The following is a 24,721-nucleotide window of genomic DNA, read 5'->3' on the forward strand; positions in this document are numbered from 1 at the left end:
CCCATATAACACAGACATCCCTCAGCCATGGTCGGTAACTAGAGACCCTGGAGTCTGGAGGTCCCGCTCTCCTCTGCACTCAGACAGACGGAGGGATTTCAACTCCAGTCCAAGACTCAGTCTCTGCTCCAGTAAGACCGATCCCCAGTTCAATTACACCCATCCACTTCCATCCAAGCCAGGCGCAGGCCAAGAGCTTCCAAGTCGCTGGCCTGCCCCCATAACCCCTGCTCTCTCTCCCTTCAGGCACTTGTTCAAACACGACACTGCTTCCTCATCTAGCGGTCCCTACATTCAAACAAACATGCTCTCTCTCTCTCTATCTCTTTCTCAGTCACAGCTCACTTAGCAGCACAGGAAACCAGGATGCGATTCAGGAAACCAATCAGGAAGTGAGACACACATTGGGCTCAGAGATGACAAAGCCCTGTACTTACACACGCGCGCGCACACACGGAGCCTGATACAGCGGCTAACACACTCGTCTGCCTGGGGAGTTCAGTCAAAACGTGAACAAGGCTGGAGTAGCTACATTAACCTGTGCAAATGGAAGGTAGATAAATAAAACCTTAAATGAACTGTTCATCTAATATCTTGATATGTTTTAGAATCTAAACTGTATCCAGTTGTTATCCACATTTTTGACATAAACACCACTCTATGATAGTAAAGTAAGAATATGTTTTACATGTACAGAGACAATGAATGTATTTTAGACCATCTCAGGGTGTAAACCTTTAGTGCAAGTCAGATGTGACACTTTTCAGGTTTGTACTTGTAAACAATTACATATGACTTATTGATAATTACACAGGCAAAGATATACTGCAAAGTCATGAAGTAGTCTTGCCTATTGCACTGGTAAGACTTCTGTAGTAAACTGAGTTAGAAAGTGTGTGTGTGTGTTTAATGATCAATGACAATTAAATAAAGCTTACTTTTAAGATATACAATGCCACACAAAATCTACATATTTTTTTAAATATCCTCCCCTTAGCTCACATTTCATCATTGTACTGTCTCTACGATCTCTGAGGGATGGCAGCTATTTGCTACCTCGTAACAGTGAAACAAGTGACCTGGAAAAGGCCAGCCATCTTGACCCAGGCCTATGCAGACACCTATATGATGAGTGTCTCACGCACGCAAACATTGCTCCTTGCACTATACTGAAAGTAGTCACACAGTCCAGGGCTGGTTTAAGTTAGCATTGTCACATAAGTGTTGATACTTTTTTAAAGACCTGACCGGCACATTGTCGAATATGTTGTAGGTCCATCGTGTTGGTAGTTCATCTCTTGTTTATGATGTTTAAACAACAGGTCTAAACTATACAACATGTCTGCACTCGTATGCTAAATGTTACACATTTACGTCTATCAATCATAAATCTAGTTACATTATGATGTATGCTAGTAATCTTAATTTGCCTTATTACAAAAGGGTAACAATTAAAGTAAATTTTACCATCTGTAAATCAACAAAACGGGTATGCTTATGATGATGATTGACGTTGGAAGGCTCTGAGTGATATTATTTCCAAAATAATAGATCTGGAGTGCTTTGAAAGACATGGCTTACCTGAGCACGCATGGAGAAATCCAAATAATAACGCAATTCCAATTGATGTTGGAGACATTATTTAACGTCTCTCGAATGATAAAATGTCTCAAGTAATCCAAATTATTTTTGAAATACTTTAACGATCCGCTCCTTCATAATCTTGATATGAAATGTCAAAAATAATTTCAAAATGTTGGCAAAAAAATGTAACGTGTTCTGCTGGCTCTATTTGTTTGGTAACACAATTCCTGCGTTTTCATAAGAGTGAAGCATGGCAATTCAGTAAAAAACTAAAAAACAAAACAAAAAACACGGACAAAATAATAAACACAAGAGCAATGATTCAAATGCGATTTGGGGTTCTCTATTCCAGCAGATAATCATCCCGACTCAGCCGCTCTTGGTTCAACTGGCAAGTGCGTGCTATTATCCAGTTTAAATTATCCAGTCCTCAGACAGATGGAATAAAAAGTATTGCTGTGAATAATCTTTCAAGATGACAGAACAGTCCATGAGGAAATGTATTAGAAAGTTGCACGTCCGTTTGTGTATTCAATTATTCCGTAGAAAGCATTTCACATTATTTCAGTCGGTTTTTGAATCTGTCACCGGAGACGGGAACTTCTGAAGTTTGCGCTCTCTCCACAGCGGCTAAAAGCTGGACACTTTGTATTCCACATCCATCGGTGATGATTCACGCCAACTTTTTCATCACTTTTCCGATTTAGATCAGTAGCAATTGAAATTGAGTCCTTGTGGTCTCGGGGTTATCCAAGTTTTACACCAACAGCTTATTTTGAGTATTTGAACCCCTGTATGCGCCGCGGACCCCTTCACCTCGGACAGGGGGGATTCGAATTCGCATTCACAGCATTTCATTCACTGGAGCTGAATGCCTCGTCAAATGGTATGTGCCATTCTCCCCCCTTCACGGACCGAACAATGGGGTTTTCCGAAGAAGAAATTAACCTCTTCCAGTCTGGATCCGAGCACAGCGGAGCTGTGAGCTGTCAAAGCTCTCCTGTCTGCTTTACAGAGGTGACGGTAAAAAGCATGCTGAATAGCCCACACATTTCCGTTCACTATTTTGTTCAATCCTGCTAGATTAGGGATTCAGGCTCTGTTGCTGAATGACATGCGTTTATTCATTAATTAATTTGTTGGTCCGTTTTCTTTTTTTGACAATGAGAGGTTTAGGCATATGACTTCAAACATATTTGTTTCCCCATTAAGAATAAGTAGTTGATTTTCACAAATGCAGGATAAGGCTTTTTATTCATCAAATGGTCTCCCAGATTCGAGTCTGAATACTAAATAATCAATTTAGTGATAAAGTTTGTTGTTGTTTTAAGATTTGCTTCTGCTTAGCCAAATGTTCTTTTACCTCAGGCGCTCAACAAGGGTAAAATAGGCCTAAATTCGTAGCCAATTAAAATGTAAATGTTAAAGGCGATTATCTGGAATAAATCCCCCCTAACAACGATCAAAGATGTTAATCTAGCTACTTAAAAATATTATATGTAGGCATTATAGTCTAAAATTAGCTAGTGAGAAGTTGTTATCACATTAGACACCTCAAATTAAATGAGATGGGGAGGGGGAGTTATCCCCAACATACACCCCCCCCCCCCCCAATACATTCAATATACTTAAAATAATGTATTTAAAATGTGTGTAGGCTATTTAATAGTAGGCTATTATTTAACGTATGTGTAGGCTATTAACAAACATTGACACCATGTTAAACTGGATGTGTCAAGTAACATAGTTGAAAAACCATATAATTGCTATATTCAACACCACTATATTCCAAATCCTAAATAGTGTAATAATTCATTAAAGTGATTTGGAAAAAAATCTGAATTTTACACTTTCGCACGAGGCCTACTCATGTGCATGTAAGGCAGAGGCTGCTGGCTCGTGTCGTTTAACTGGAAACCTGAAAAGACCATAAGTTACCAAACAGCGCCCTCTAGCGAGCTATTTCTAAACCATTAGAAAAACATCCATTCTGATCCGACAGCCACATCGCAATTTCCCTAAATTCTGAGCAAAATGAGAGTACTCTTCATCCTCACCATCCTCTCTTTTTCTCGTTCACTCCCAATTTCACAGTTCACATATGTAGTCTCTGATCTCCAGTGTGTATCTCACTAATTGCCCTAGAAGTGCCACCGACTACTCAGTGGAAAACTCCCAAATGAAATATATATTTTTGAAGTAACCAGCAGAAAAGAACAGAAGCACATGAGCCTGTTGTAAGCCCTCTCCCTGTTTAGACCTAGCTGCAACATGAATACCAAAGTATTTCTTTGTAGGGAGAATTCTCTAGTGGCAAGCAATTGTGTGCAAAATGGCTTTACACAGGTAAGTCAGAGGGATAATTTTGCAGTGGTGCTGTGATATTGTTTTCATGAACAATATGTGACTGCTATTTCCATAACCTGCATCTCCCATGAAAAGCAACAATTTTAGCATTAGAAAATTAACAAAAGAACCCCTGTCCAATTTTGTTTGCATTTGAGATAACTACAAAGAATAGTGTTTTAATCTTCTCATGAATGTCTGCCTCCGTCTATCTATTCAGTTCTGTTTACCTATTCAGCTCTGTCCATATATCTAGTCTCTAAAGTTGAACAGTTTGTTCAATTTTCTGTATTCTCGCCCACGGTAGCACTTCATTTTAGACATATTGTCTGACCTAGCAGGAAGCCACTCCCACACAGCACATGTTCTCCCTCTCTCCCATCTCTCTGTCCCTCGCAACCTTGAGCACCACAGAGCTCACAAACAGGAGAAACGACAAATTAGTCTCGGCTGTGATGGCAGAGAGCCTGGATAGCAAAGAGCTTTGAAAGGACGTGCAATCGCTTACATTTTCATACAAGCTATCTTTTTTTTTTCTCCCTCTGTTTCTGTTGTGTTAATTGGTAATAATGTGTACAGTGTTTACAATGCTTTGCACACGGTTTATAAATAACTCAGTCAGTCGCTCAACTAACCTCCATCCTTTACCATTAAGAAACTGTGAGATACATACAAAAATATAAATAACAAATCTACAATCAGCCATAGAACGACCATGTCTGATGATGCCACACTGTACTCACTGTGAAACATGTGGTTGCATTTGTGGGCCCTGCTGTGATAGAGCCTCAGAGTGGGAAGGTCCTGCTGTGTTCCTGGGGCTCCAGCCTGCAGACTCCTACACCAGGGGTGCTGAGGGCTGCGTAGCCCAACGTGGCGTGGGGCCCCATGGGGACTCTTGTGCGACACTGCCGGCATGACGAGCATGGACAAAACCATGACCAGCCGATGCACAAGCTGCATAATGACTACTCACACGTAACTAGACCAGTCCAAACTGGATGGACACGGGCCAGAACTTTCTGAACAGAAACTCACTTTACCCTGCCGATCCAAACCTGCTCTGGAAACGATCACGTCTCAAGCAACGTGTCCAGGACTAACTTGTTGGAGAACCCAAAATCCAGTAAATTCTGTTCACAACTCATTGCCTTCTTCTTTCGACACAAGTGTTGCTTCAGTCTAAGGTTCACTTGAAGGCTTATCTGGCATCTTCATCCACAGAAAAACAACCGTGAAGCTCGAGTGTTTTACACAGACGAGCTCAAAGAAGGTAAACGAGGCACCCAAAAAAGACGTTAAAGTTGCTCATCCCAGGAAGCGTCCTTGAGACTGTTGTCGTGCTCAGTCCCATCCCCCCCAGCAGGGCTTCTCACTCACAGTGATTGTGTGACCCCCCCCCCAGCCCCCCTCCAGGGCAGTGTATGATAGGCCCTTAATGAGAGGAACCACAGTGTATAATGTGCTCACCCCTCTCCCTAGCTCTATGTGGCTGCCCTCAAAGGACAGGCCTCCTTCTCTCATCTCCCGGCTTATTCTCTCTGATAATTCTCTTTTTGAAATTCAAAGGGAGTTGGTGGACGTTTTCTTGTGATGTGTGTCCGTGTGTGTGTGTTTGACAGTGTGTATGAGCCCGTGTGTGTGAGATTATGTGTAGTGTGTGTGCATGCATGCGTATGAGTGTGTGTGTGTGTGTGTGTTGTAGGATGGGGAACCTTTCAGACTACATGCTGGGCTTCTCTTTCAGGTTCCAGACCTCTCACAAAGCGCTCGCTGTCTCAGCAGAGAGGTGAGGGGGTGATACTGAGGAGCAACTCACATTCCCTTGCTCTGGCTAAGACTATTTAATGCCTTTCATTCTCATTGCACCATCTCACAAAACAAAGATGACATTAAAACAAAAACATTCCCTTCAAAAGAGATGTTGCCCCATTGAGAGTCGATTGGAGTATTCATCTTTTAATACTTTTTTCTCCCCCAACTGCCTGAAGAGCAGTGCATCTTGGGAGTTTAGGCTCCAGCGACTGTGAAGGCATGTGGTGACAGAAATTGTAAAGTAAATCTGAAAGCTGTCACAAGTTACCCACATTCACCTTGGGTTGAGCTTAGAAGTATTCTTTAAGGTGTTTTACTTTCCTTATGTTTGGATTCTTACCATCCCACCCTTTCTGTCCCTCACCTCTGCCTGCAAGCATTCAGAACCTGTCCTTGCTGGAGGAATCATCCATTTATGGATATGCTGAGGCTCTTCTCTCTCTGCTTAACAGGAATTGTGATTCAAAGGCGTTTATCTCAAAGTGCTAGCCACTGAGTCTCCAAGGTGTTTTGAAAAGATAAATGTGAAAAACTGTGTAAGGGCTGAAAAAGAATTGCATTCGCTAGATCTCTTGTCCACTTGCCAAACAATAGTAGAATGCCTGGAGGGGTTTGTGTGCGTGTTTGTGTGTGTGTATTTGGACTACTACATTCTCCTTTATTGTGTCAGAGGCTCTATCTAGACTGAGGGCCTGAAGCCCTCTTGACCGTGACGTTCTCTTTGAGGGAAAAGGGGCCGGCCCTCTGAAGACCTTCGCCTGTTTACGGACAAACTGGAATGTGAGTGGGGAGAAGAGGAGATTAGAATCCAACACACCGTCTGGCTGACAGCATCGATCGCACGTCTCATTCTTCTCCTGAAGCAGATCTCCAGTCTGAACTCTAAGCTACAGTCAGACAGGACCCCAACGTACCCCATTCCCTCCATTTCTTCTCTTCCGCCCCGAAGCTTTGAAATCTGTCTTTTAACTGCCTTCCTGTCAACAAAAACGTGCATAAATGATGGGTCTGATGTCTTCTTGATGACATCGAAAACAGTGTGTCACACAGTGCTCTGGCACTGAGAAAAGGACGCTCCGTGTTGTCTATTGTGGTCCTCTTGAGGCAGATAGAGATTCCATTGGCATGACAGATACTGTACTTGACATGGATCCGTGGTGCATGCAGCCAGCTGGGGGATGAACAGACAATGGCGGCAACCTCAGCTATGTATTCGTGCTCGGAGGGGGATGACCTGGAGTCCTGAGGAAGTCACAAATCATTGCGGTGTCACTGACAGTCCTCCAGCTGCACTGGAAGACTGCAAATCATCTCTGATTGGATGCTGAGGGACTAGCGGAGTGCTGCCGAGGATGCAGCCAATCAGAGGAGGTCGACAATGCCCAAAGGATCTTGCTTTCTGATTAGATGGCAAATGAACACGGTACGTTTTACACATTAGCAAATTGCATTCGTGTTTGAACAAACCCCTAAAGAATTCTAACCCTGAATGGCTCAGCATGAACACTGTATCGTTCCCAAGACATAGGCACGTACGTTGATTTATAGGCTAATGTGCAAATCACAGAACCATGATGCTACACAGCCTGTCTGACACACAGAGGAACTGCTAGCCTGACTAGGGGAACTGTGCCCCAGGCCCAGGCAGACTAGACTGAGAGTTAGGGAACTGCAGCACTATGGTACACTAGGGCAGGACAGGGCAGTCCTACAGGGATGTGAAGGTGAAGAAGTAAGTGCAGTCCTGTCAACTCTGGAACATTCCAAAGCAGAAAGCCTCACTGGAAGTCATGCCACTCTGCCTCTCTCGCTCACTCCCGCTCTCCCTTTTTCCCTTTCAGCTTCTCAAACTCTTCCTCAAGCTCCTCCTCTGACTATCCTCCATGGATCCATGCTCCTTTCTGGTCTCTCGGCTGTGTCTGGGTCAGAGTCCTGGAATGTCTCTCCTAAACCACCATCTGGGGTCCAGCCCCATCAGCCCCCCAACTACAGCCAGCCTCCACAAGTAAATGTCTAAATGAGCCAAAAAAAAAGGGTTTTAAAAACTGGACAAGGCCAAAAATGTCTCTTGTCAACATCCTATTGAGGAAAAGCCAATTAGTGAGAAAGAGAGAGAGGAGAGAGAACTGTACAAAACTAAATGAAGGAAGTAAGATTCAACTCCTACAGAAAGGACACCACAACAGCCCAGTGCAGACAATGTTCTCCACCCTGTCGCTCCTCTCTCCTGCTTTCAGACTCGATAAAAGAGACAGGGACTCTTCAGAGCGAGAGGACGGCAGCAAACAAATCTGTTTCAGTTTTTTTTTTTATTCGGGGAGTGCCCCCATGCATGACGCCACCACGAGAACCAAGACGGAAGAGCAGACAGAGGAGCCAAAGAAAGGAAGGAAAGAGGAACAGAAGCAGCTTCACAGGACTCGCCAGTGTGGGTAGGAAACACAATGCAGGATAGCCCGATAACAGGCTGTTGCTTTTCCGCCTGCATGCGTAGCCTGAATCCCTCTGTCTTCTAACAGGGCCTCACATTAGCATCTGTTTAGCTTCAGCAGCAACAAGCTCTGTGTTGGGTGATTAAAATAAGCCCGCTATCATGGACCTCCTTCCTGGCAGGAACAACAAAACCCAGTCAGTCCTCAGTTAATTCCCAACTATGTCTTTCACTGGAGCAAGTTGCTATAGCTGAATCGCATCCCTGTCCGACGTCCTCTTCCTTTTTTTGTTCAAGAAAGTTCACATGAATCACCATGGAATACATCATGAATGGAATTGTGCAACATATGGCGGTTGTGCTAAATGCTGCAAAGCACATGTTGGTACTGCAGAAAGAAGGTGTTTGACACAGCAGACTAATTCTGCACATCTCCTGTGAGACTTCACCTTACAGAATCTCGTTTGTGCCTCAGCCATGCACGACTGCGTTGGTATGAACAAGCTGACAAGATTCTAACACAATTAGTCGAAACAAAAGCTCTCCCCAGGACCCATTGTCCTATCACAGCTTGTTGAAAGCCCCCCTCCCCGCCCCTCCCCTTCTCCCCTCTCTCACCCTTTTCATAGAAATGCATGGTGGCAGAAACAAGTTGCATTATGTTTTTATGCTTAATTGGCTTAATTGGTTTAGTGGCTGGAGAGGTTTAAATGAATGTGAGCTGAGCTCAGAGTAACTGAGCCAACGCATGCCTCCACCTCCATGGGGCCCCACCACAATAGGCCCCTCAGCCAATTAAACGACAGGAACCTGGTGGTGACAAGGCCCTAACCAATAGGACAGCCCCATCGCAACAACACTCTCACTGTTCTCAGGGTGAATGATCAATATTCATGAACTCACCAAGACACATTTGTTACCTCATCAAGTGAGGGGAATCATTTTGATTTGAGAACTTGATAGCATTGCTCTGCTCTCCCAAAAAGGAAATACACTATTAGATCTACAAAACAGACTTGTCCTCTGATATGTATCAGAAAGTCTCATTTTCAGGTAGTAAAGGAACTTCATTCACTTGCTACTGTAGGGCTGCTATCCACATTGTCCCCAAAATGTAAAGAAGATTTTTGGGGAAAAGTGATGTGTTAAATCAGCCACAAAGGAGCTGAGCTCCCCATGAGAAGATCAGACTGGAGGGACTGGCCTTGTGCCAAGACATGGGTGAGGGGGGTGGTCACTATGCAAACTACCTTCACAGGCTTTGTGATGAAGCTATCAACGCCCCACTCAGTGTATGTGTGTGTGTGTGTGTGTGTGTGTGTGTGTGGGGGGGGGGGGTTCATGAACGACAGTTGCAGGTTTGACCACTAGAGGGATATTATTGAAATTTTGCCCTGGTTCATTATGATCAAAGCCATTGTGATTCAATACAACTCACAATATCAACAGAGACGGTGGATTTTATTGGTTTTGCCATAATATCAGAAGTCTTATTTTTTGGGGATACTTTTAGTTAACCTTTGCTGATTCAAGAGATTCTTGTTCACATGTGTAGTTTTGATAAGAAATGGTATTATTTCCAACCCACCATAATGACACTGAATCAAACTGCCACAAGATATAACATTTGTTTTTCCTGGAAAGTTGTCCAACTGCACACTTATAATTCTGCTCTTGAGAGTCTGGGGGCTTGAGGCTGTGTTACAGAATGACACATCTCTGCAGCGTCGGAGCAGAGAAGGAAACACAAAGACGAAGCTCTAAAAGCATTTCCCTGTTGTCTAATAAAAAGCCCATTCTCTCTTTTCCCACACCACTCTCTCTTCTCTCATCACTCTCTCTCCACTCTCTTCTCTCCTATCTCTTCTTTCATTTCTCTCTCTTCTGTGTTCTCTCCTCTCTTCTCTCTCTCTCTCTCTCCTTTTCTTTTTTCTTTTATCTCCTCTCGCTCCATGGAGCGATCAGCTGGCCAAACAAACGGCTGCTGTGATGAATGTAATAAATATGATCGATGGGACATGCCGTGGAGCTGACCTCACAACGTGTGCCAGGGTCCAGAGAGCAGGTGCTGCTCAGATTTACTGCTCCCATCTCGTTCTCCAGCCTAGCACAAAGACCCCCTCACCCTGTCCTGTCCTTATAACAGCACCCACCCACCCACCCTCCCCACACACACACACACTGTCCCACCCCATTAAAAACAGTGACACAGTCACACAGTGACCTCAACTCCATAAACAACACAATCACACATAGTCACCCCCCTTTCTGACAACACACAGACACCCCGCCCCCATAACACAGTCACACCCAAAGACACAGAGCTGATATGAGCTCAGCATTTCCTGATGCAACGGCGTGACAAATTGAACTATTCAGTCTGATGGTTGTCTCTCTCCTATGTTCTGATGAAACAAGGCAACCAGGTAGAGCCACATAATCTGGGAGCTCCTTAAACAAGCTAATGAACCAAGGTGAAGCCATAGCAGAGACAGCTGACAGACTGATACTCTGCCTGAGACCTTGGGTGAGTTACAAATACAAGGCAGCCTCACAGTTCAGCTATACACCTCGCGGTTGAATATGCATACCGAGAGAAGGAATACTAACACAACACATGTAGACCGCCATTCAAACCCCAACAATACGAGATAACGTGAAGCTAAATGTGAAGCTATCGAAAGTGGCATCTATGGCAGCGAACATCGCCAATTCAATCAGAATTGGCCGTACTACACTGAGAACAGAAGGGCCGGGGAGAGAAGACAAAGAAGGCCTTCTCATCACTAGATTACGCTGCTTAATATGACACGCTTCTCCCTTCCATTTGAATAATCAGAAATGGGCACGTCTGACAGTCGTGGAGGCACCATATGGACAGACAGGCCCGGTACAAAGGAAGGCATCAAACCGCCTCTGCTTTCTCCACGCCAACAAAGAATATGGCCAATTTACATCAGTGGCGGAAAAATGCTGTGATTACCCTTCGAGGTGTCTCTGCATAGATATATACAGGGTGTATGGGAGGTCAGAGGGATTAGCAGACACTTAGTGTTTAACAGGATCACATCCATGTTCCATCTATGTTAACCATAACAATGGCGATGAAGCCATCTTATCCTGCCGTAAACGTGCAAGTGAATAATGAATCTCTCTGTGTATAAGCCCTGATACTCCTCACCCAAATCCTTTCCCTACTCCAGCCCCTCTTGACAGCACTGCTGTGACCCGGTCTAGAGAGGAAGGGCTAATAGACCTATTTCCTGGGACAGCGGTAAGCTAAGCTAAGGGGATCACAGAGATGAAAAGAGATTGGACAAGGGGCAGGGTAAACCTCCGGGGCCCGCACAGAGGCTGAGGGGCCAACTCATTACATCTCAAGTGGAATCACTGCTTCAGGCTCGGCCACGATGCTGCCGCTCTTGGGGGAACTGAGTGCTTTGTAGCTGAGGAGGGAGAGAAAGAGAGGGAATGTAAGACACAGAGACAGAGAGAGAGAGAGAGAGAGAGAGAGAGAGAGAGTGGGAGAGAGATAGAGAGAGAGAGAGAGAGAGAGAGAGAGAAAGAGGGAGAGAGAGAGCGAGAGCGAGAGAGGAAAAGAGAGAGGGAGAGTGAGGGAGAGAGGGAGGGAGGGAGGGAGGGAGGGAGAGAGAGAGAGAGAGAGAGAGAGAGAGAGAGAGAGAGAGGTAGTGAGACTGCTCCCCCACAGGACTCCCCTGTTCCCAGCATGGTGAGCGCTCGGGCACTTACACTGATGAGCATGGCTTCCCCTCTGTGGAGACATTCAGACGCACCAGCAGTACCCTGGGTAATGCATTTAGGGGTGACACGAGCAGATTGGTTTGCAGGATGGGGACTCAAGGCCACTGCGGGGTCCTGTAATGAGAGCTCAAGACGGATAGAGAATAGAGCTCTCCATCTTCTCCCACGCTAAAGCTGTCAGCGCCATGTCGCCCAGCGCACAACGCTCCGCTTCCACATCAATAAGAGAGAAACTGACTCTCCAGCATGGGAGATGAATATAGCCTGGCCTGCCTGCAACACCAGCTCCTGAGAGCCCTCCACCCCACAAGGACACAGCGCCCTAACCTTAACGCCTACTGATCTCCCACAGGGTTGTGACAATTGAGGATATAACGCAGTGCAATACTGTACATCTGTTCTCCATCTGTTTATCAGTCCAACTGTAATAGCCAGCCTGGTATGCTCTCTCTGACAGCCCCTCGGGGCTCCTGCCTCCACGCTAGGTCACGCATCAGTGCTGTGAACGACCTGCGCTCAGGGACACCGGCCTCACCAAGGCAATGACATATCTCTACTGCTGTTCTGCCCCACAGCCAATCATGAGCGGCGACTATCAGGTCCCTCACTTTTCCCCACATCTTTATTACCATAAACGGACAAATAGAGAGGTGGCAGATGGAGGCTGCTGTGCGTGGCTCTGTGAGGTGTGATAGTCACGGTAGCTGTCTAAAGTCACGCTCAGTACCACAGAGCTGGCTCCTGCTGCCTGGTGAAATGCATGCTGGGATTGCCTGGTGAAGTGCATGCTGGAACAGCCTAGGGAGGAGCAGCCTGATCAGTCAGCAGGGATGAAGGTACAGCTATGTGCTGTGTATTTACAATAGTTATGGCACTAACATATCCCCATATTCAGCTCTCTATCCACCTCGGTCACACACAAACAATACATATATGCAGTTACTGTAGAAATGTAGGCACAGGAACATTTCATCTGCAATAAGCCTGAAACTATTTGTGCAGTCTCTCTATTTTCGGCGGTCCTAAACTTTGGTTTTCGGGACATATCTGAGCTCTGCGCCACACACAGTGATGTACCCTGCTAATGACTCTAGCAGTTCATTTAGACTTCCTGTTTCTTCTGGGGACTTCCTGGAGCTGAGAGAACCTGTGTGCGGCCCAATAAATCACCCAGGGAGACGGGGATACTCGCTGGGGCAACATGGTGGACACAACTTCCCCTCGCACAAGGAGGACTGCCAGAGAAATAACCAAACACACGCCTCATCTGTAATCCACTCCAGACAGAATTGTGTGTGTGTGTGTCTGTGTGTGTCTGTGTGTGTGTGTGTGTGTGTCTGTGTCTGCGGATCCCAGAGGTTATGGTCCCATTTCCTGGTTCCCATCTCCCCACAGAGCTCTGTAGTCACTAGAGACACATAGCACAATGAGACTCACTCTCTCACAATTCTCTTCTTTCTACATTCACCACGGGTTAACAATGACCCACTTCTTTAATTACATTTCCATCAAAGAACTCCTACTGGAGTTTCTGCTGTTTGAATTTCCCCAGAGTCTACAGTAGTCTAGCCTCTCTTTAATAACAGTATAGGGCTAACATTTTAGGTGCACCATGTGAACCTAAAGTATTATCATTCTGACACTATCTCACTCCATTGATAACATGGATAGTAATGTACTTCCATGGTCACTGCATCAATCGATACTGGTATTAATAACACAGACAAATCCATATTCTAATATCATTAATATGCGAAGAAGTTCCACAATCGCATGTGGAGGCACAACATGGATGGATGATGATGGATGGAGCAGGTACAAGCAGCGACGTTGGTACCTGTGTAGCCCAAGGAGTTGTCATCTTCGTGCTGGCTGGTGGGGGCTGGCGTTGCCCCCTGGCTGACCCCTTCCTGAGTGGCCCCCGTCTCTGTCAACAATAACACCACAGGCACTGAGTCCAGGGGCATCCTCTCCCCGCTAGCCTCCTGCCCTTGGCCCCCCTGGTAGAGGCAGAGGCTGCACACGCTCAGCAGAGCCAGACTCAAAGGGCACATGCTCCTCCTGTGCCCTCCGAGAGACGTGCAACCCACCCACATCCCTCTCAAATCCAATATCCAGTGGCTGTGAATAATCCAAGAAGACTGCCTGGCGTCCTGGGTCTCTGGTCTCCTGGGTCTGGATCAGGGCACAGGTCAGTGTGTGGATCCTGTGTGTGATGCAGTGTGTGAGTGGTGCGGTGGGTGGGTGTGTGTCTGTGTGTGGCAGGATGAGATTCTGCCTGCAGACAGAGCAAGACTGATGGCTGGTACTAAGCTGTGCTCAGTGGGAGTGAGTTCCCATACTGCGCTGTTTTGGTGGTCGTGCTGTGAGTGTGTGTGTATGCGTGCGAGTAGCCGTGATGTGTGTGTGTGGGTGTGTGTGTGTGTGTGTGTGTAGGGGGTGCTCCCTCTACCCTATCAGGAGCCATGACTGGCTGCCTTCTTGAGGGAGCATATGGGCCAGACTGAGCATGGAGGGTCAGGACACTCCTCCCCTAACTGGGTGTCCCATCCTACACACACGCACACACGCACGCACACACGCACACACGCACACAAACACACACTAACTGATGGAGACACTTCCAAGTCATTCCTAATCCGTTGTCTTTGATTGCGATCCTACCACCATTGTGACTGTCTGAGGGGCTGAGTGACAGGTCGGGTCTGGGTGACAGGAGGTGTGAGGGTGGGACTGAGAGGGGTGGGGGGGAGGGGGGGGGAGTGGGGCAAGACGTATGGCTAATGGGGGCTCCGGGGGCCCCAACTGTGCCCTCATGATGGCTATGTGAGGGATAAATCAGCAGAGCCATGCCCACTCTCATTGTTCCCCAGTGACAGGGGGTTAATGCAGGCCGGAGGGACCAGAGGAGGCTGTGGGGAGGAGGATCCCAGCTCCACAGCTGACTGAAAGGCAGGCTGTCTGAAGTGCCTTCTTTCCTCTACGGGGTCTGCTGTCGGGGAGGATAAATAGCAGACGTGCTGACAGAATAGTTCATCAGAGAGTACTTCAGATCAGCCGAGTGTGGAAGAGTGTGACCCCTCATTCATTCAAGCCCCACCCACCTATAGAGACATGACACACCCCTTTGCATCGTCTAAACAACACAGCCAACGCACACAAACATCATATCCGCATGGTCCGAATGGTGACATTAAACATTAGAGTTTGATGAAAGTGGCTCCACATCAACACGTTGTGTTTGTGCCCCCCTGTGATGCCTGTGGTGTTGTAATTACAGCAGTGCTGTGGCAGAGGAAGGAGCTCGTGCTGTGCCCATCACACTCCCACGCACAGTTTCTCTCACTGTTTACCCAAACAGGTCTGATTGACAGCACCACAGGAGACAGGGGAACAGAATATGAAACGTGAATATGGACACAGACACAAATTCGACACGGGACATGTATGGAATCCACATCGATGGAATCATGACGTACACACAAAGCAAACATCCAACACAGCCAGTCTGTCTGTCTGACTTGACAAATCAGAGCGTATTATCATATAAGTCCATGATGTTCTATTCTGATGGTTGAGCTCAGGCTGACTCCCGAGCTTTCCATTTTTAAGATTGTTTGCCATGGTTATACTTATGATGCTCAACAGAGATTCAGTACAGACAGGACATGTCACCCCTTCCCAGATCCATGACATGGGTGTGGCTCAGCGGTACAGAGTTTGACTATGGACCAAGAGGTTGCACATTCCAATCAAATCCGATTCAAAACCTTTTGAGTGTTGCTTTGGATAAACGTGTCTGCTAAATAATACATTATCATACACCTGATCACATTATCATCATCCTCCAGCTTTTGATTTTCCAGTTACTCCCTCCCGGTCCTCCTTGCTTTCTGTTTTGCATCTTTAATTCTGTCCTAGGCCTGTTCTGTCTCACTGGGATGAGCCAATTAAAGGGCACTTCAGACTCCATTAACAGGTGGTGGACCCAGCTGCCCCTGGGGCACCAGGACAGAGAGACAGGGCCGTGTGCATGCCCAACGGCTCCAGTGTGAATACAAAGATACCACCCCCCACGCCCTCCATCCTGCCCCTGCCAACCCTCCTGGCGCCCCCCCACCCTCCAGCCCTCCTCGCCCCAGTCTAACACCAAAAGGGCACAACATGTTTTCCGGGTCATTCTCCACCCTGATTGGACAAATCCATGGGGTACTGGCATCAACCAAGGGCCGAGGACCCACCCAGCCAGTGTTGCTACTGTGCAGTCAGAGGAGGTCATCTGTAACACACCAAGTCATTCCCCCCCACGAGGCTACGACAGCACAAGCTATATGTGACAAGGCAGTAAACCCGATGTCTTCTTTAATGCCTGCATGGCTCTGCATGCTTAGTTTGAAAAACACAAGCAGCAGTTATTGGATGTGAAGGAGCTGGGGAGAGAATATCTCTGCTGTGTCGTTGTTATCGGGTCACGTATTGGCAGCAGTGCTTTGGCCCTGGCATGTTGAATGGTCTGACGATGAGGAGTGTTTGTAGGTGAGTGTGTGTATGTGTGTGTGTGTGTGTATGTGTGTGTGTGTGTGTGTGTGGGGGGGGGGGGGGGGTGTCATACAGGACTGGTGCCTGATGTTTGGTGAGTTACAGTACTCCCAAACAAACTGATGGGAAGGTCTTGCTGTGATAAGGTCTAAGCTATTTCAAGTTAATAGTAAAAAAGATGTTTGTGTTTGCTGCAGAGTAAAAGAGAGAAGATATTGTCATAACTTGCTGCTGGTTGTGGAAGTGTAAAAAGACATTTATCTTTCTTTTATTTAAATTCTACCTTTGGCTTTGTTGCAGTTGATAGGACCAATAGGACAAATTCCACTCCCAGTGGAACTGTATTTAGATTTTTCACTGAAAACAGACAATGGGAGAAGGAAAGTAGGAGATGTTTTTGTGTGCAGAAGACAGGCAGTTTTTTTGCTACACTTCGGTTGCTCTCTCTCTCTGTCTCCCTCTGTGTGTGCACTTTCTCGCTCATTTCCATGTGGATGGCTCTGTCTATGTTTTTACTCTAGGCCATGCATCTCTAATAGGGTTTTAATCAAGCCTGAAGATTGGAAACACACACAAAGAGAACACATTGCTGGAGGGGAGGAGAGAGAAAACGTCTGTCTGGGTTGAGGGGTGTGTGTGTGTATGTGGGGGGGGGGGGGGGGTGTGCAAGCGGAGGCAAAGCTCTCTCTACTGCTAGGACTAGTGAGAGCTCACACATTTCAGTCTATTGAAATAGAAGAAAGTTTAGAAGAAAGGACTGTCTTTTAAATCAAAAGTGTCGAAAATCTCACATGCTGAACTTTAGTGTTGCCTTCAAAGTATCCAAACCCCTTCCTGGGCCGTTGAACCCCCCAGTCCTGACAGCGAGAAGGTATGAGTGAGAGGGCTGTGACTGGACGTGACAATAACTCACAGGGGTGGAAGTGGGAGGGTCCAGGCTGCCCACAGCTCCACAGCCCTGACATGGACAATGAGGAGCCCTGAGACAAGGATCAGAGAGATCCTTCATCTACTGTAGACCCTGTCACTGTACCCCCCCCCCCCCCCCGAGGAGAGAGCCCCCTACCCTCTTTAACCCTGCCACACCCCTCTCTCTTCATCTAGCAGGCTCTCAAAAGAAGATTATGCATATGAGAGCGTCTCAAACCTTCCTCGGAGTATCACAGTGTGCACGCCACAATACTAATGATCACAACGAGGCCACCACATGCTTCTGTGGACAGGTCTTTTTGTGTATGTGTGTGTGTGAATGTGTGTGTGTGTGTATGAGCTATGCAGGTGCTGAGTAAAATGATTGCAATGCAGCCTAGTTCACCGCTGAGAGACGTTCGATGTGTACGCTCCCCGCTGGGTGAGCATTCAAGTTCCTCACTTCCCTCTCCTCTCCAGAACAGCTGCCCTGGCCCCTGATTGCACCTCCACTCACACAGAAAAACATAAACACTTTCTGACACAAATGCAATGGAACTAGGTGGAATGACACAGTAGGGTGGGTAACTCAGATCTACGCAAGACCTCTGAGGCCTGGCAGAGCGGTTTTCTAGCTGCTGTTGTCTGAGGATGAAAAAGATTAAGGCAATTTATGCCATTTCGCTATACAAATATATATATATATATAATAAAATTGAAGAACCCAATTGAAGTGTAAAGGAAAACATTCTACAAAAGTTTGCTCAAAAGTTTCTATTACAAAATAATCCTCTGTGCCGACTATGTAGACACTGCCGTGTTCAGTGACCCAGTTTGACATTGTTATAAAGTTATTCAGAAAATCTAACATCAACTTTAGGGCTGCATGAACACGCATTCCTCAGACACCTCCCTGACAGAATGCAATAGTTTGGTTTCCGAGCTCTGATAAACATGTCAGATTCTGTCCTCCAAGTTGGAGCAGAGATTGGCTTCCCTCCTCCTCTCACATGATTTGATCATTGTGGTTAATTAAAAGTACAAATGCAGAAGGAAGAATAATATGTCATCTCATGCTGACGGGATCACCCAGAGCTCACGGTAACCGCAGCAATACAAACACCACGCAGAAACTGCTCCAGAATAAATAAAGCTGATTGGCTTTAGGGGTAGCTAACATTTGACAACTCTTGACTGACTTGATATGCAATAACTCACTCACTCACTGAGGCAGCCGAGCTCAACAGGTGTTACCACGGTAGCATTTCAGAGAAACGAATATGAACTTGTACAGATGATTTGTTGCAGTATATGCAAAAAAGCTTATCCCATATAAATTTTATGGGATACGATTTTAGGATATTTCACCTTCAAACAGCAGCAGGACTGAAGTGATGCTCCAAGCCTACTTGAGTTTTCTGTATCTGTGTTCTAAAACAACAATGTTGTCATGGGAGACAGATGCATGTGAGGAGTCTGAACTTGTTGTGACATCACGAGAAGCTGACGCAAGGCCGTTCTTCTCTCAGAGCTGCCAGAACCTTCCGAGGTCCATCTCAGTGACACCACCTGGCATGTGCTACTGCAGCAACATGAGGATGGGGATTGTGTGTGTGTGTGTGAGTGTGTGTGTGTGTGTGTGTGTGTGGGGGGGGGTCGGGAAATACCAATGGAGAATACCTTCTCAGTACAAAGAAATTGGTTCTGTCAGGGGTGTGGCACTGGCATTGAACACCACCAAATTTGTTGGTTTTGAAATCAGCTTCAAAAACACAAATTCAAACAATCAAAATTCAGGCTGCTCAAATTTGAATGGTGAAATTCAGACCCAAAAAACTTCAGCCGAAAAAAATGGAGCCAAAATAATTAGAGCCAAACAAATTTAGATCAGAAACTTAAAAATATTAATCAAGCTTCAGAAATTCAAAAAGATCAAAATTCAGGCTGCTCGAAAAGGCTGCTTTTTTACACTGAAATAAATTCACTTTAAAGAGGTGAATTCAAAACATGATGTCACTGATTTGCCTCCATAGTTATAACAAACTCTGATATAAGCTTTTTAGCAGCTCTGCTGCATAGCATTGTTTCTATGTTTTAGACTAGAGTGACAGGCAGGAAGTAACTGCAGCACCCAGACACACCTTTGCGGTGAGTGAAAATAGTTTCTAACTGTAGCGTGCTCGTATACATCCCCCATGCACAGGCCAGTATCCTGTCACCACCCGTCACCTCTCCATGCCTCGAAGCGGCTGCTGTCATTAGCTCTGTGTCACCGCCACAATAGAGGGGAATTCTGCAACTTTTAATTATGGAGGCAGAGAGCAGCCTATGATGAATCACCTCCTCACCCTTTGATCTCATGACACCCCATACCAAGTTTAGCCAAGACTCTTCGTTCAGCTCCATCCCTTCACAGCCAATCTGTGTTATGGCCCAAACAAATGACTTAATAACCATGGGTGTGTTTGTATGCTAAGTGACTGAGCAGATGTATAATTATCACCTATCTGAATTGTGAGGGTTACTGACCTTTGAGTTTTTCCACATTAGTCATAGTTTGTGTTGAGAGGCCAAACAGAGGAACGTTTATTTCTCTTCCAAAGAATCTTCGTGTCTTTACTGAACCTTGGTCATTCCATGAGCTGAATCCAGCAATTATGTCAAATGAGATTCCCATACTGTACGTCACTTCACATTCTTAAACGCTGCGCTATTCTGAGAAGTGTGATCCCATTTGTGACCACAAACACTGCTTCCCAGACTGCTGTCACACGGAGGGTTAGGCCTTGGAACTTTTAGTGTCTCTCAGTCTTGACCAGAATACCACAGATTCCATGACAGCGTCAGAACTTGTATTCCCCAAACAATCTTGGCAACATGAAAAGAGACAAAGAAGTTTAAACCAAATTCCTCTGTAGACACAATGCTGATTGGTCGGTTATAAAACATCAAATATACTGTAGCCGAACTGTAGCTTTAAGATCTGTCAAGCTAAACCCAATCTCTCAAATTGGATTCAAATCAACAAGCATGTAATTGGAAAGAACCTGTCCCTCCTAGTTTGAGATAAATCGCTCGGTGGTTAGGTGGTTTGCACCCAAAAATTGTATAATTGCTTCAAGGTAATTACATTGTTCATTTTTTTTTGCCACTGAACTCTACCGCCGCTGTTCAATCAACATGGCATCTGAACACCAGCAAGTGGAACCAATAGCATCCGTTATCACCTCTCCCCAGCCTCATCCTCACCTCACACAGATCTGCGATTAGCCACCAGAAACATGGGTATGCAAATGCCCCGAAAACCGTAGACAAAACAGTCTGAGTCCCAACCAGAGCATATACAGATATGCACTCAGTCTGTCCTGTGCTGATGTCTGATCAGAGGAGATGTGAATGAGTGTGTGGAACAGAGAGGAAAAGCAGCAGGCATCCAGCCCAGTCCTCAGTTGTCTCCTGAGGAGACATCTAATGATCTGCACTTGACACAAAGACAATCAATACCGAGGCTTACTCAACCAGAGGCTGTGCCAAGCCTTAGTGGGCGCGGCAACAGCTCCGCAGATGTGCAGACCATCAGGGGGGCCGACAGAGGAGCCGTAAACACGCAGCATCTGCATTCTGACATGATGAGCCCTGTTCTCTGACTGCAGGTAACATGGGTTTCTCTGTTCAGAGACGAGGCGAGGCCTGTGTCAAACTTCAGCCCCCAGGATTGGCTCTGATATCCCCAAAGAGGCATGAGAGAGAGAGAGAGAAAGAGAGAGAGAGAGAGAGAGAGACCTTTTTAGCTCAGCACTTTCAAAGGCTTGGGTTTTTGATCTACAATATAGCTTCATGTCAGGCTTACAGGAGTCAAGGATCAGTGTTTCAGGGCTCGACTACCACACCAGAGAAGAATGTAACATGAGCCTTTGTGACACACTACAAGGGGATGTCGTCCTTCTAAAGAGTCCTCTTATGGATCTCACCCGAGGACTTTGTCCTCATCATTGTCACAATGACCTGCCTTGAGGGCTGCACAACTTGGCCCATATGATAAATTATTTTTCAAGCCTTTACAAATGAAACTTGATAGAGAGAGGGAAAGAGCATTGGAGGAGAAGACATGTTTTTTTTACCTGAGGGTAGGTTTGAGCAGGGGCTGAAATTCTGAAGGAATCGTGAAAGATTTACAGTGTGAGAGTTTTGTGACAAGTATACCATACATTTTCCTGTCCCCTTGGAATGCACTGGTAAAGTATTTAAAGTGTAAAAGTTGAGAAATCGAATAGGCCTTAAATATGGTATGCATGTAGACAAATATCCCTCCGACATGAAAAACTCCAAAAACTCTAATCATCACTGAAACATATGGCCCTTTATGAAACTGAATCGTCCCCACACTATCACACACATGGACACACACTCAAATAGCACCACGTCACCCACCAAATCAAGACTTGTTTTGACTTGCTCTCCTTACAGATGGCATACAGATAAATGACAAGATAATTACAGGCCATAAAACAATTCAGAAAGCTTTATAAGGACTTAGAGTGCAACTTACTCAAAAACACAGTGATGTCAAGGACAGGTTTATTTCAACCTTCCAAGTGATACATATATATATCATTAACACAATCATACCATTTTTTACAGCTTTAGTCATCATAGCGCTAGAGTTACCACTGCAGCACATAAACACTTATACACTGGAAACTGTAGATCCTTCATATACCCATGTGCACTGGTTACTGATTTCATTTTGGTTTGTCTGTAATTGAACCTCAGGAGTGAAGCCAAACTGATACGTGCTAGCCAGATACCATCATATCCAGCCTGGCTCTTCTGAGATGAGCCTCTGAATAGAGTTACACTGGTGTCTTATTGAACTGTCCCTTAACAATATAACTGATTTTCCACAGGCTTATACGCAGAACTCCTCTCATAGGCTGGCTTCCTAACATGGCAAGCATATTCTCAATATTCACAGGATCAGAGGCTTTTCAAATAATCAAATTTCGAGGCAATTGATTTCATGACATGATATTAATTCTTAGATGTCCGTTTTCTTTCTGATCCTGTTGGCTCTGAAGAAGGTCTAGATCGCATATTAACAAGCTGCCATAATCAACTAATATAATAAAAAGTGGTGGCGCCCGTGCCAAGTTTGGAGTGCATTTAAATTTCCATAACATCCACACTCATACAGTTGTTATGAAGAACAATGGTTAAGGCCTGACAACCATTTCAAATATCAGGGGAAATGGTTATATCTACCAGGGTGTGAATGATGAGGTATTGTAGACGCTGTTAGGCAGACAACTGTGGTAGCACCTGACCCAGGGTGGAAGAGCCCGGGGGTGACAGGCTGAGGGCAGAGCATAAATCCAGCAGAGGCATGAAAAGCAACAAAAGATGGAGCAGGGGCCTTCTCTCACGCCCCCTTGTCAAGGCCTCCCCCTCCCCCCTTCTCAGTGTCACGCACTCAACACGCAGAATCCCACACATGTATTAGAGGCGAGGACTCTCTCAGTGGAGGCTGCAGCAGAGCTGGGAGAGACAAGGGGCAGTACAACGTTACCATCTGTTTGGTTAGAACACGAGTCGAATACACACACGACACACAGAAGAATCAAGAAAGAGGATTTTTTTTGCTCGTTCCAGCAGAGAGAAACTAATCACCCTGTCCTTGAAGGCGGCAAACGCAAAAAGTGGTCACACACCATCCAGTCTTGAATGCAATCGTCCACGCCTGACTGCAGTACATCCACAGTGCTGTAAATCATATGAGACATCAACAACATTTTTGTTACATCCGTGTGTGGAGGGGGGACGACGACATTGGGCCCTGTGTCACATCTGGTGCTAATATGTCCACTAGGACCTTCATGTGGTGTTGGTCTAATCCTCTCCTGTTTCCAATTCTGCCGTGCAGCCCTCGTATGTTCCCCACGGCAGGTCTGTTAGCAGCATTACTGACAGACTCTGTAGGGCTGTCTAGAGAGGACAAACAGCCATTAGGTAAACAATAGCGAATTGCACAAACATTGCTTGGCTTGACCTTATAAATCTGCTCAGTAAAACTGACAGAGGGAAAATCATACAGAGCGTGTCCTTTCCACCGGTCCATGAACACAACGCTGCATGCGTTGCTATGCGTCGGCCCTTATGAGCTGTTGACATGTTTTTAGGATCAAGGGAGTGTCTCTGATGAAAGAGGTCCGTCAAGTAGGTGAACGATGGTGTCAAATAAACAGTGAGCACTTCTGATGCTTCTCTATAGAACCGTGAATCAGTTTTCATCCTCAGTGTCTCATTATCCACTCTACTGCTTCATCACAAAGGCCTTGTTCAACCCCCCTCTTTACAAAGAACCAAGATGCCCTTGTCTCTGCCTAGATTTCTTGTTATCAAGCTAATTAAAAATGGGATGATTTGAGTTTCCCAGCCCTACACAGCCACTCTCCATCCCAGGGCCGAAGCATCGGTCACGGTTCTACAATGCCCTCACTCAGGTAGGACTCCACTTTGGAGAGAAGTGGACTCACAACCCAGATATCACAAGGAAGTTTTCTGTCATGACGTGATCGATAAGGTGGGAATAGAAGACTGTTTGGCATTAGAGTCGTAACCTTGGCCCAGATTTTGAAACTCCTCATTGGTGATGTCAACCCGTATTGACTTCAAGTTTGAAAGAAAATCTCCCATCTGTCTGTGTGTTGTGGAAACAGCTGGATCGTATATCTCAGCGCACACATGTGGAATAGAGAAGACCTGAGTCTAACCCGGGACCGTGTGTTGGAGAGGAGAGAGGCCGGCTGGACGGGGCTGAGGTCAGACAGACCAGACCAGAGAGGGGGATTGCTGAGAGGAAATGGTGTGTGTAAGCGCTGTGTCAGCGACGGGGAGATGCTGATGCACACACAGTCAGACCTCCCTGCTCCAAGACTGATACAGCTGGAACAGACCTGCAGCCATAGCAACCATAGTCAACAGCCATGACAGCTGGACGTGACTGGCAGAGTAGGCAAAGGCTAATGCTGGTCTAGAGGAGATTGCATTTGATAAAGCTTGACTGATCGCTGATTTTGTCTGGCATCTGAGGAGCTGAGGAGAGACTGGACAGTCTCAAGCATGGAACTATAATAAAGCATGTGGCCTCTGGTGAAATAGCGTGACCAACACTGTTTTAGACAGAGAAGACTACATGGTGTGTTAGACTTTCTGGCTCTGGTGTCTGGTAAACCTCGGCTGTAATTACCACTTCATCACGGGATGAGAGAGGACAAACAGGAAGCAGGGGCCTCCGCGGCCCTGCGTGTGTGTGATGGGGAACAGCCTGTCGTGCTG

The 24,721-nt window shown here is 46.0% G+C and overlaps 1 protein-coding gene across 1 annotated transcript in view; it reads right to left on the bottom strand.

The window, feature by feature from the left end:
* The window catches only part of robo1 (roundabout, axon guidance receptor, homolog 1 (Drosophila)), a 232,843-nt gene that overhangs the window by 115,681 nt on the left and 92,441 nt on the right, over nt 1-24,721 (bottom strand). The window contains 1 exon segment of the mRNA XM_084674770.1: nt 13,776-13,865. Within this exon segment, the coding sequence (XP_084530896.1) occupies nt 13,776-13,865 (90 nt within the window).

Source organism: Hypomesus nipponensis, chromosome 15 (assembly GCF_054491055.1).
Source record: "Hypomesus nipponensis isolate SF chromosome 15, ASM5449105v1, whole genome shotgun sequence".
Classification (NCBI taxonomy): domain Eukaryota; kingdom Metazoa; phylum Chordata; class Actinopteri; order Osmeriformes; family Osmeridae; genus Hypomesus; species Hypomesus nipponensis.